Raw genomic sequence first — 13,299 nt, 5'->3', positions numbered from 1 at the left:
ACTTTTATTCACTTTAAGGGGTCTAAATTAAAGAAAACTAAAGACTAGAGAAAACTAAAGAAAAAACTAAAGAAAAAGAGACTATTTTTTGTTACTCCAGCACTTTCTTGTACTAAATGTCCTGTGTTTTTTTTTTTTTTTTTTTGTACTTGAGTGCAGTAAAAAAAAATAGTGTAAGAGAATCATAATCTCAATTCCCATGGGAAAAATCATGATCCACATTTTAGCAAGAATCGTGCAGCCCTAACCGGAGTACAAATTTTCAGTACTCTTTCTATCGCTGATCTGGCATTCAGAGCGGTGAGCACATTGTCATGTTAACTTTACTCTTGCAGAATGGAAGAGAAGAGAAAGGAGGAGCAGAAAGCAGGAGACCAAGTAATGGTAACAACTTTATTGAATAATCGTATTTGCTTCTTGCTCAGTGATCAGTCGACTTATCTGACCAGCACTGATTTAACCGGTGTTATACCAAAGGCACTGGAAAGCTACAGTATTGCTTTAAAAAAACACTAGTATAAAATTAACTAGTCATTTAATATTTTAATATAAAATTAATATAAAGAAATAATCAAACACACACACACACACACACACAGTAGGTTGATATTAAGAACTCAGAATAGACATTTACAGACATTACTTCTTTTGTTTTCAGTTCTATGTCCATCTCAGTCTCTAGGGTTCTTTCTTCTGTTTTTGTACTTAGATCACGTTCTCTGGTCATGTTTTTTATAATGTAAAACTGACAACAATTTTACGATCTTTACAATCTGTGCACTTACATGCATTCATTCACGCTGAACTAATTCACAGTTAATGACTCGTGAGAAACTAAGCCATTCATTATTTATTAGTTGCTGATATAATTGTCAACAAATAGCTTAGTTCTTCATAAATCATAAATTATTTGAAGATTCTCTGTGCATTAGTTCAACATGAATTTAAAGGGTCATCGGATGTCAATTTTCCATACATTGATATGATTCTTTAGGGTCTTAATGAAAAGTCTACAATATACTTTGGTTAAAATTTCTCAATGGTAGTGTAAAACGACACCCTTTTTACCTTGCCAAAAGCAGCTCTCTTCACAGCGAACCGTTTCGCCGCATGTCCCTTTAAATGCTAATGAGCTCGGCTCACCCTGCCCTCTCTTCCATGGGGTGACAAGCAGTTCTCTGAGACTGTTCATTTTAGTCCAATTTAGCTGCAGAACTTGCTAACTAGCACATTATTAGGAAAAGTGATTTGCAAATATACATTAAAAAAAAAAAAAGGTTTACTCCTTCTGTAGGTGAAACCGGATCATGAATGATTTACGCGAACATACACGCATTTAGGTAGATCGGGAGCGCGCTCCCTTCAAAAACAAATGTAATCCACTGCATCTTCAGCAGGATTTGTATCATTATAGGGTGGTTGCGTACACACACTGCCAACTCACATTAACGCTCAAACATGTAAAAGTGAATTTTGCATCTGATGACCCCTTTAAGGCATATTAGTGCATCTGTATTGTAAGGTGTTAGGTAAGGTGTTCTCTTTCTTATGCCTTCTAGATTTTCTACGTTCACTTATCCAGACCGATGTCGATGAGCTCTGAATTGCCGTTCTCTGCGATGTTCTCAGTGTTCACGAGTTTGACCATCTCATGATTCTTAGTGGACGAGGCACCATTTTCTTCACTGCGGCTCTCATTTGTAATAATCAGAGTCTTTTTCTTGCCACACCATCTGTAGAAAAATAAAATGTGCACGTTCACTAAAACCCAATAACACTGCTGACTTTAATAATACATCACTGGCAGGTGAATCCAATAGTTTTAAAGTTAGAAAGTGTAAACCACATCTATTCTCTATTGCTGTATTTCGGGTCAGTTTATTCTTTTGGAGCACAGAAGTTTAAGCACACTTGATTTAAAGACATTTAGGGCCTGATCAATACCCACACTTCAGGATGCACGCATGTATACGCAAGAAGTGTAAGGGAAGTTGAAGCAAGACTATGCCAGGTCTGAGAAACGTCAAAAATAACACACCCTAACCTCAACAACTTTGCAGCTCCACATTTAGGAAACCACAAGCCTTCCTTTCTCGGCAAAGCAATGTATTTTCACCTACACTACATGACAGCCGTTGGCAAAACTGTTTTAGCAACTTATCTTTTATGAGAGCTGCGTCCATCAAAAGTTCTTTTACACACATTCAAGATTCGCGCTTGCACACCGTGGCCAGAGATGCCATACAAGTACAAACTGACAAAAAGTGTGGGTTTTGAAACAGGCCAGTGGTATTTTTGTACGTACAACATACCTTTTTCTGTTCGCTACAATGACACAGAAAAGCAGAATGAGAAGAACTGCCAAAATGGTGAGTAAAATGATCAGCCAGTCTGAAAAAAGATTAGAACAAATGACATGTTATCTCAAACCAAGTCCTAAAGAAAAAGCGATGCAGTTGTGCAAGTCAGAGGGCAAATTACAAAAGAAAATCACAATGACAAAGGGCAAAGAAAACTGCTGGTTTGTCTGCCGTCAGCAAATTTTTAGACGACCAAAAGCTGTTAGGTACAAGCCTCTGATAAACTTGAGGTTCAACTTAAAAATATGCTGCTATAAAACAAAAGGCTGTTTTAAGAGATTCATTTCATATATTCAATTCAGCAACACTCAGGGTCATGTTTTGTATTTGTACTGAAATGTATTCATGGGATTAAATTCTACATCAAGACATTGCTCTGTTTTCTGTGTTTTCTGTTTTCTATGCAATTAATAAACTTGCTCATGTCAATAACAGTTGAGTTTCAGGGGTGGTCGAAATTGTATCACAAGTTTTATTCAGACAAAGCTGTGTTTAATGTGTAGTATTACGACTGCACGTATACTTTGAAAAAGCCACAACCCTTCATTTTCCCCATCCATCGGGCATGATGATCAGACCCCCTAAAACAGGGCTTTTTAACTTCAGTCCTGAAGGCTCAGTGTCCTACTAAGGATTACTTTGGTTCCGGTGTGTTTAAGTGGGGTTGGAGCTAAACTCGGCAGGAGCAGGACTGGAAACCCCTGCCTTAACCAAACATGCCCGTAGCAAGGTGTTTAGAATTGTTTGCACATTACAGACAGATGGGTTAAACCAGAATTGGTCGTGAAGTCTGCAGGACAGCGGCCCTCCAGGACTGGAGTTGTTGAAGATCCCTGACCTAAGACTGCCTCATAATTCCCGGTGACAATTGTTAAAGCAAATGGTAGTCTCAGAATGAACACAACTGGGGACATGACCTTTAATAAGTGATTTATATTAAACTGGCGATACCTATAGAGCCGTTGTTTGGGGTGGCGTGTTCTGGAGTAACAAAGACAGAAGAGTTCAAATAAAAGGTCAGAAGTCATTTTCATACAATCCAGATACAGAACAGTGTATTACTTTTTGTAAAAAAATAAATAAATAAATATGATGACTTTAAACAGGAAAAAAAATGTCACCTGCTTTATTTGCTGGTGTTTGACTGGTGGACGCTGTCTCACCCACTCCCAGCCTTGTGGTTTCTGGATTTGGAGGTGAGGTTGTGAAATTCTCCATATCCACATCCTGGTAGGTCTGATCGTCCATTTGATCGGTGTGGTTCTGTTCCACAGGGCTCTGCGTGGGACTGGTCTGCATCCAGTGAACTGGAGTAGAAGACTCAGATACAGATGTGTCTTCAGATGTTGAGTTTTCAGAATCTACTCCTCCAGCATTTGGTCGGTGTGTTGCAACTTCTGACAAATAACAATTATGCAGAACATTGACTGTATGGAAAAATGGTCCGTCTCTGAAACTGCTTTTCAACCTGCTGTTTTATAGATATTTATATGAATTTATCAGACAACCAGTGTGATCAGCAAAACTAATTACCAAAACTAAAAATTCACAGCTTAACAGTTATTTTGTCACATACTTTTAAAGAAATAAATCGGTCTGTGCAGGGATGGAAAGTTTGACAAGGTTTTTCCTAAAAAGCTTGTCTTTAGAACAAGTAAAACTGATGCGTGAACACGTTAACGCTGGTGTGCAGAACTTGTCTGCTTCAAAGATAAAATGTGACCTGTGTTTTGATGTGCTGAATTCAAATTGGACCATTAAAATAAATGACTGGATGCTGTTTCCAAGATATTTCAGTTTATACATTTTGCATCTATAGTACCTGTCACCTCTCCTGTTCAACACTTCAGACTTATATAAGTAAACTTTACTATGGAATCAAAAGGCAAAACTATTACATGCATAGTTTAGTCCTACTTAGTGTTTACTCTTCTTGTATTTATTAAATGGAGTATCGCTTGTCGCTGCCCAGTAATAGTATGCAAGCACTGTGATGGGCTTCATTTGCCCTGACACTGTTTCTCCATCGTTCACTGACCTGTTAGGTCACTGATAAATCTAACTCTTGTCCTGATCTCCAGTTTCTCCAGCCAAAATAAATGTGATAGGCTTTTTAACCAAAAACTGCACCTTTGTGATGCTCAAGTCATTTCACCACAAACACAGCAGAAGTAATGTGCACCATTCACACAAGGCAAAATCAAACACTGACACGACACTGCATGGTTTCTAGAGCTGATGTATGGGCCAATTTGGTCGGCAGACTGATATAAGCTTGAACTTTTGCTTTAAAATAAGCTCTTTCCTCTCATCCTTTTCCATTCCCAAGTCAAGGGTCATATCTTAAAGCATATCTTAAAGATTGGACCCAATCAACAATTATAAGCATATTTTTCATTCTCACTGAAAAAACCCAGAACATTAAAATCTAAACATCCTGTTCATTGGATTGATTCATATCTAAATGCACACATTCAAAATGTTAGGGTAACTGTCGTACCTGGGGTAACTGTCGTACTGTCGTCCTTGATAACTGTTGTACCTGTAAATGCTGCGACAGGGTCAGGCTCGGGATCTGATTTGTCTGAGCTGCCGGGGTCAATCAGAGCTGCGCAGTTCACGTCTGACGTATCTGATTAAAATGCAATGTTTCGTTAAAAAGATGACTGATCATGTACTGACTAAAACTTACAACATGTTGCACAAATCAAACCTTTAGCATCATAACAGAAGGCGTCAAATTTTTTTCTGTCTGCAGTTTTATTGATTATGCCCGTTTGGTTGCCAGCACAGTTTTGATTTGGCTTGTGACGGACTATCACCACCTCTGTGCTGTTTATCCATCCATACCTGCAGACAAAATGCATGTTTATATTTAGGTGGAGCTCATGGCAATAATGATCCTGTATGTTTGATTGTGATTTGAATATGTTCAGCTGAATGTAAGAACCTGCATGTCTGTAGTCCTTTTTTGAAGGCTTTTTCCACCTGCTCTAGACTGGCTAATGACGAGGATAAATCCTCACACAACCTCTCGGCCTCGTCAAACGTCAGGCTGTAGCGATCTCTGCCCTCCACATGGAACACTCCAACATAGCTGCAGCTCCGTGAGCGCACAACTACAGGAGAAACAGGACATTAACGATGGCAATGAGTCAATTTAATGCATATAGTGCCACTATAGAAGCTAGATTTTCTGAAATGCGTAGCAGAAGAAGAGAGAAAGGAAACTGTAACAGAGATTATTAGAGCTGATTTGAACTTTGGGACCAATTGGTAACATCACATTAATCTGGCAAACTTCTTCAGATGTTACACCACTTGAGCAGACTGATTTCTTTAAACAACACGAGGACATTCAGAAAACAAGTAGAACACAGGAAGATGAAGGTAATCCAACCATCCGAGTACAAACACACAACTGTTTAAAAATGTTAAAACATGAATTGACAAATGTCAACTGAAACTGAGAGTGAACGCATAGATGCGTTTACATAGATATGTTATTAGACTTTCTTCATTTTCCAAGATTACTATAATATTGGCTTGATATTATTTGCCTCTTAAGGGTAGTAGCTTGATAGGCAAATACAGTATATCGTAACGTGTGTGAGCGAGAGAGAGCAGGCAGAGGCGAAGTGTGAACTGCAGGAGTTGTAATGAAAGCAACAGAAACAAATAATCTGGGAACATAAGAACAGAAACACAAGCAAACTGAAAGACTACAAACTGACTACAAAATGGCATGGAACAGGAAGTAATGCAAAAGTCCTAACAAGACAAAAGGAACATTTCAAACAACATTAAATCCAAAAGTTACAATGACATGCACACACCTCAAAACACAAGGTGATGATCAACATTTATTCAAGATGCAATGCATTGTTCATTCTGAAACCGTTTGTTCAGATGACTTACGATTTATTAGATTATAACTGAGATGATTTAAGTTGGAGCAGCATTTGGACACTTTTTGGACAAATGTCTAAGAAAGATCAACAAAATGTTATTAAAAGGTTTAGAGTATTCTCGTTCAGTTTACACAGAATAATAAAACGACTCCTCTTCCTTCAGGCCACTTTTTACATTTGTTAGTAGAACACCAATGTTGGTAGGTCCTAACCACTTCACACTAGGAACACCACAGAAAAGTTGTCGTTTTAGAGATGCTCTTACCCAGTCATCACTATTTGTCAAAGTGTTTATTTGTTGGTGGTTGAGGGATCTCCTTTGCCACCACCAGTGTGCGCCAGAACGCCCACCACACCTCTGGTGGAGTGGAGACAGTGATGAAGCCAATCAGTAGATATGGGGATTGTTAGGAGGCCATGATGATCAGAGGCTAATGGCCAAATTTGGCCAGGATGCCAGGGTCACACCTCTGTTTTTTTTTTTAAAGACATCCTGGGATTTTTAATGACCACAAAGAGTCAGAAGCCCAGGCCTCACCCGAAGGATGGTACTTTTTGACAGTGTAGTGTCCACATCACAATACTCGGGCACTAGGACCCACACAGACCACAGGGTGAGCACCCCCTGCTGGCCTCCCTGGCACCTTTTCCAGCAGCAACCTAGTTTTCCCAGTAGGTCTCCCATCCAGGCCCAACCCTGCTTAGCCTCAGTGGGCGACCGCTCTTGGGCTACAGGGTGATATGGCTGCCGGCTTGTAAACATGGAGAGGAAAAAGAAATGTTGAAACAGGAATAGGAAATGGTTCAAGGAGTGAAAACGAATATCATCACTCTCTTGTTATAAACACTATCGGCTTCCAAGACAGATTCTCCATTTTCCAAGACAGCACTCACTGTAAGGAAGCTTACCATTGCTTAGTACACTATACTTGGCTTTGAAAGACCATTTTTCTTTTACTTTTTCTAAACTGAACTGAAAACTTTCCAAGAGTTTTAAAATGATCTGATTGCAAACAGAGGAGTGGAAATATAACATCTCTTGTCCACGAACCTACTTCTTTTCACATTTTAAAGTATTATGTCCGGTATAACGTATTGTTTAAAATTATTAATCATAAAATATATATTTTTTAATAATTTTTTTCGCCTGACATGCTCTGGCACCGCCCTGGTTACAGCCGTATAGGCTACAACTGTAACTATGGTTCCCTTAGAAGAGGAACGAGACAAAACGGCTGGAGTCCATGCTATGGAAACGCCATCAGCGTGACCAGTGTCTGGCAGTGGGACACCACTTCTCGTTCCCTTTTATTTTTTTTTTAAGGATCCATGGTTGCAATTGTAACCTAGAGGTTCCCATTCAAAGCAGAACTGCGCTGGCACTATAGGGAACCAAAGCCTACTCACCATGCTGAGGGAGTGCCTTCCTCACAAGACTGTAGATAAGCAGACCATAATGGGCACAGAATCACCTGACTCATCAACCAGCCAAAAGACAAGCAGAGTCAAGGCATGTCAATCCCAGGACGTAATATGCCTCATATTCTGTTAAGCAGAATTGCTCCCTGAGTTAATATCTTCCAGAAGTAAAAGGAAAAATACCCAAGCTTCTACACTCTATAGCAGTGTTTCTCAAGCCTGGTCCTGGGCGCCCCTCAAAACAGCACATTTTGTGTGTGTCCCCAATCAATACATTCAACTCATCAGCTCGTTAAAAGAAATTCCAGGACTTGAGATGGGTGTGTCAGATGTGGGATACACAAAATGCGCAGTGGTGGGGGGCCCAAGCTCTAAACTCCAAGGGAGGTGTAGAGCAGCATAGGCCCTAAGCCAAAAAGATATTGCTCATCCAAAGAGAGCAATATCTCTACGTCAAGACCCACCAGTAGTTGGGGAGGGAGGTAAACAAAGTAGCGTAAACACACCATCCAGTTTGGGCGTTTTACCCCACTCTACCCTACATCCCCACATCAGAACCCAACCGAAGTTGGGGAGGGATGTACTGTAGACAAAGTAGAGGGAATCCACATTGGCCTAAATTACTCTGTTCACCCTGCATCAACCCTAAGGGGGGCATCTACTAAGCAACCAAGCACAGAGGAGCGTACAATTCTACTTTAGATCATAACATTGGGGAGCATGTAGCTCAACTCTGGAAAAGATGTTTCAGGATATCTGATCTTTCTTGCCAGAAACACACAGGCAAACACTGCACATGAAAAAGCGACAGAAACAGTGGTTTCCAATTCCTGTTTGTTTGTTTGTTTGTTTGTTTGTTTTTTTCAACCAAAAACCTGCTCTATTTTTTTGTGCCAATTCAGCAATGGTTATTTTCAATCAGGAGGGGGCTTTTTTCCTCTGAAGATTTAGAAATATACAACAATTGCAGAATAATTATGTGTCTTATTTGATCTTGCTGAACTCTGAATGATTAAATAATATTTTATTAATTAACCTTTAATCACAGGGTACACAACTTTGATACACATTCATTAGAGCTTTTAATTCAACTGTGTGCACATTGTTGAACTCAGACGTTTACTTCTGATATAATCATTATTTATTATCTTGTTATTTTGATATAATCATTATTTAATTACCATGTTTTTCTGATGAGAATGAACTTCAATCACTGTCTGCCTCTCTCTCTTTCTTCCAGGATTGATTTCTCACAGAAAGTTGGTTTTTGCAGATCCATTAATCAGTACTTTTTGATCATAATTCACTCCTTACAGTGAATGTAAAATTCTGTGTTCTGTCCCTCTATATAACTAACACAGATGAAACGAAGCTAATAAATAATTATGATAGAAGAAAAAAAAGTATATTTACACGAAAAATGATAAACCGGTGTAGTTAAAAAGCCACACATATTCGTTATTATATTATATACAGAACCCAACAGAGCATTAATACAAACAATCAAAGTTAGTTCCAAGCAGAAATATTTTATTAATCTCATATTGTGTGTAGTTTTCACTCTGAGATAGATGCATGGATTGAGGTCCATTTCTAAATCTGTTGTTGTATTCACTTTCACTTTTACTTGCCAGTGTTTTCACACCCCCTACATTTTGCTCATCTAAAAACAAGTTCTCTTTGTATGGCTGCAAAAAACATCAAATGCCTTGAAATACAACGCAAGTATCAAGTATTGTAAGTACTGTCCATGAGTGTGTGTGTGTGTGTGTGTGTGTGTGTCCACTGCATGCCCTGGTCAGTCGAGCCGTGTCTGGAGCTGCAGCTACATGCTCACACACAACAAACCAGTACAAATCTATGCGCAAATGCAGAAATACCATTTAAGATTGTGTTAATAGACTTTCCTAGTAACTGCTCACTATAATGTCAGAATTTCTTTTATTGACTTTATTCATTTTTATTTATGTATTTATTTGTTAGGAGGTACAGGCAATGAAAGGCTTTCAAAGTTTGTGTGCACTCTACAACACACAGAGATGCTACCAAGTCAAAATTTTGAATTTATTTATTTATTTATTTTATATACAATTTATAAAATTGTATTTATTTATTTATTTTTATTTTCTGTGTTATTGTATTGTGTTTGTTTATTTATTTATTTAGAAAAAATTGTTTCACTGGTGTTATGACTCAGGTTGTTCTGGTTTTGTTTTGTTGTGGTTTTCTTTGTTTCTACAGGTTACCAGTTAAGGATCCACCTGTTCCAAATTGGGGGGACTGCATATTTAAGAGATCTGTCCTTGTTTGGGGAACAGCCTGGTTCAAAAGATGGTTCATTTGTTGTTATTAATTCATGATGTTTATTTGGAACCTCTAGACCAAATAAATGTTCTCTTTAATGTAGTATTTGCGGACTTTTTTGTTGACTTGCTGAGCTGGAATGTAACACTCGGTTTTGATACCGTTTAAACTCTCGCTGGTTTTCTTTTAAAATGCTGAAATTTACAGCTGCCCAGTAGCATGTCTCTCCAACCAACAAAGAGTTTCCCACCATTTCCTCAAAGCAAACACACAAATACATCTCACTCTGACATCTTTCATGCCGAGTTTTACACAAAATGCCTGAAAATCCCACACAGCGTAAAAGGGGTAAAAGTCAAAGTAAACCAAATGTGTGTGTGCAGGCAGGCGGCGACTGTGGGATTTCATTTTGTTCTCCAATTAGGTATTCATCGATTTTGCTTTCAACACAAAGAACTTCAACAGGGTTTTAAGATGTGAAGAAGAGATCAGTGATATAAAATAATACCACAGCAGCAAGATTTATCAGATTTATCCACCCAACTCAAATTTGCCAAGTCAACCGTCAACGTTTCCAAGAAGTACATGTGACAAACTTTAGAACTAAACGTTACCACAGTAACTGGTTTACGAAAACCAAAGTGCACTTTTGGGGGGAAATTTCATTTCTTGCTTGTGCTGTACAACACACAGACATACTATATTGGCTTTATGTATTCTTTCTTTTACTTTTTTCCTTCTTTCTGTTTCTTTCATTTGTTTGTTCTTTCTTTCGCTCGCTTTTCAAACTGTTTTAACTCCTCTGGCTCTTTACTGGTTTACTTCCGTAATGCTGAAACGTTAAACTGCCCAGCATATCTTCCTTTCCTCTGTAATAAATGAGTGAGCAGCTGTTTATCTGTACTCAGACATACAGATTTAGCACTGCTCCACTCACACTCTGTAACATTCACAGTCAGTATACAGATGAGTCTTCTTACCTTTGGTACCTTTATCTTCTGATCTGGAGGAGACCAGTAATGCAGAGGCGAGACCCATCAGAATAATCCACATCCCCATCGCTCTATGTGAATCCAGAGGGTGTATAGTAGAGTTTAGAGTTTGCTGTAAGTATTGAAGGTGAGAATTGAGTGTTGGAACTAATAAAGATCAGAGGAAAGGAGGTGCATGTATGAACACACCCTTCTAAACACTCGCCGTCACTCTCTCTCTCTCTCTCAGGTCTCTGAGTGCCTGATATTGTTAGTGTGTTTGTGTTGCACACACAGAAGAGGCGGAGTTTTCTGGTGGCACCTATAGTCTTTTATGACTGTCACACCCTGCAAAATTGATAAACGCAACAAGAAATTAGACAAGATTTCATTGCGTGTTGACGCGACTGGCAGTGCGCCTTCTTCATGAATGAAACTCTTGTTTCTTATTGCATCAAATAAAGACTGTAACTCACTTCCATTAACATTACAATCATCAAACTATAATGTTGTACTAACATACACAAACTGTGTAAAAACACATTAAGTATTCTTTATATAACTCTTTTATAAAACTAGAAACTAGGAGCATCATACTACTCATCAGCAATGCCAGACTATCACAGGACACAAATGACGTAATCAAATATTACTCGGCTCGCTCTACAAATAACATTGAGCGCACTGTAATTTCTAACAACATCCATTATTCTGTCACGCTGAAACATCTCGCGCGGCTCAGTTGGCCGCGGGTGCGCCGCTGCGGTTAGTTCTACCGATATAAAACACACGTGCATCAAACAAACACATAAAATACACAAATAAACATTTGATGAACATAAACTGCGATGCCACATCACTCATCTTACCTGCAAAATTAATAAACACAACAAGAAATTAGACAAGATTTCATTGCGCGTTGACATGATCGGCAGTGTGACTTCTTCATAAATTAATGAAACTCCCAGCGGCTCACAATCAGATCCTCCCGATCTGCTCTCACACAAATCGGGGCCGCCCCGATCATATCAAACATGTTTGATATTCAGGATTTTAAATCGGGATGATCACGGCTATGATTACATCAGTACTTTCACAACAGCCAATGCGGGAACGCAAAACAGATGCTGTACGGTCCACTGGACAGTGGAGATGAAGGAAACTTCAACCAATTAGCTTCATGCTTTCCCGTAACAACATTGAAAGCTCAGCCAAGATGGAGAAACAGCTGATCATAGCTGTACATTTTTAAATATATTTATAGCAGAGCTACAGCAAGTGATTTTTAGTGCTGGAAATCCGTTTGTCCTTTGATGAAACTTCCGCGTCTTTATTGAGAGTGCGGGTCATGGTTGCTTAGCAACGGTAGACGCCACGGGAGCGCAAGCTACAGAGCGCTTTGGAAAGGAGGAAAAATCGGCGCGCCTAGCGTTTTCCACGCGTTTTTAGGCGCGATATGTGAACGGCCCCTTACGCAACAGATCGTCCTTTCAGCAACTAATGTTTACAGTTGCCGAAAAGCCAGCAGCACTGTTTTTTTAGCCCATATGTTCTATATTTCATATAATTATGTAACATATATTCTACATTAAAATACATTTAGAATTAACAATGAGTGCTGTACAAAGAGCAAAAAGAGTGTGGTTAGGTGAAACAGACAAGACGATGGTGGAAGATTTAGTTAAGAAACGCAAAAGCTTCTGCTGGACAATGTTTTTCATTTTGAAAAACCTGTTGACTTTTGCCTTTTAGCTGTGTTGATTTTGTGTTTCTTATTCTTATTCTGATTTCTTATTCGTTTTTCTAATAAATGTTCTACGTTTCTTATTTGGATCCACAGTGTTTAAACTTTATGTAGCCTAAGTTATTTATTTTATATTACCCTAGACATATAGCATGGTGTAAGCTAATTTTATTCGTTTTGTTAATAAAAGTTCTATGATTATTTAACGTTGTATTTGTTGCTTGAATTGCATTTAAGCAACTCACGCCGAATCGCCGCTATAATTTAAAAGTGAAATTAAAATGCGCACGGTGCATTTATGAGCTAGACCTATTTAAAAGCTTAAAGCCGGCTTCACACTACAGGATTTTTAAAATCCTAACCGATTATGAAATCTGCACTGTTAAAAATTGCTGTAAAACAACGGCCAAATTTTGACAGTAACATGCTGTTTTCCATTAAAACAGTGCATTCTGGGTATTATTTGACATTTTCGAAAAAGTAGCCTGCTGCTATGTATCGTGAATTAACAGCGTTCAAAATCGACACTCAGAGACTGTTTAAAATCAAACTCTACACCCTCATTCACTATTCCCTACATGAGTTTACTA

At 38.6% G+C, this 13,299-nt stretch overlaps 1 protein-coding gene across 2 annotated transcripts; it reads right to left on the bottom strand.

Annotated features, from left to right (window-relative positions):
• Positions 1 to 379: 379 nt before the first annotated feature.
• Positions 380 to 11,219, bottom strand: LOC127161964 (CD44 antigen). Of its 2 annotated transcripts, XM_051104740.1 has the most exons (8): positions 10,975 to 11,219; positions 5,311 to 5,479; positions 5,074 to 5,210; positions 4,861 to 4,992; positions 3,482 to 3,757; positions 3,312 to 3,341; positions 2,313 to 2,391; positions 380 to 1,733 (listed from the first exon to the last, which is right to left on the bottom strand). In XM_051104740.1, the coding sequence occupies exons 1-8, from the start codon at positions 11,051 to 11,053 to the stop codon at positions 1,571 to 1,573; spliced, it is 1,065 nt and encodes a 354-aa protein (XP_050960697.1). In that variant the 5' UTR covers positions 11,054 to 11,219; the 3' UTR covers positions 380 to 1,570. The 2 variants fall into 2 exon arrangements, with proteins under 2 accessions (XP_050960697.1, XP_050960698.1); XM_051104741.1 differs by lacking the exon at positions 3,312 to 3,341.
• Between the last annotated feature and the right edge of the window lie 2,080 nt (positions 11,220 to 13,299).

This window comes from Labeo rohita, unplaced genomic scaffold (genome assembly GCF_022985175.1).
Source record: "Labeo rohita strain BAU-BD-2019 unplaced genomic scaffold, IGBB_LRoh.1.0 scaffold_79, whole genome shotgun sequence".
Classification (NCBI taxonomy): Eukaryota; Metazoa; Chordata; class Actinopteri; order Cypriniformes; family Cyprinidae; genus Labeo; species Labeo rohita.
The sequence above is the reverse complement of the archived record's forward strand: the minus strand, read 5'-3'. Positions and strand labels throughout refer to the sequence as shown.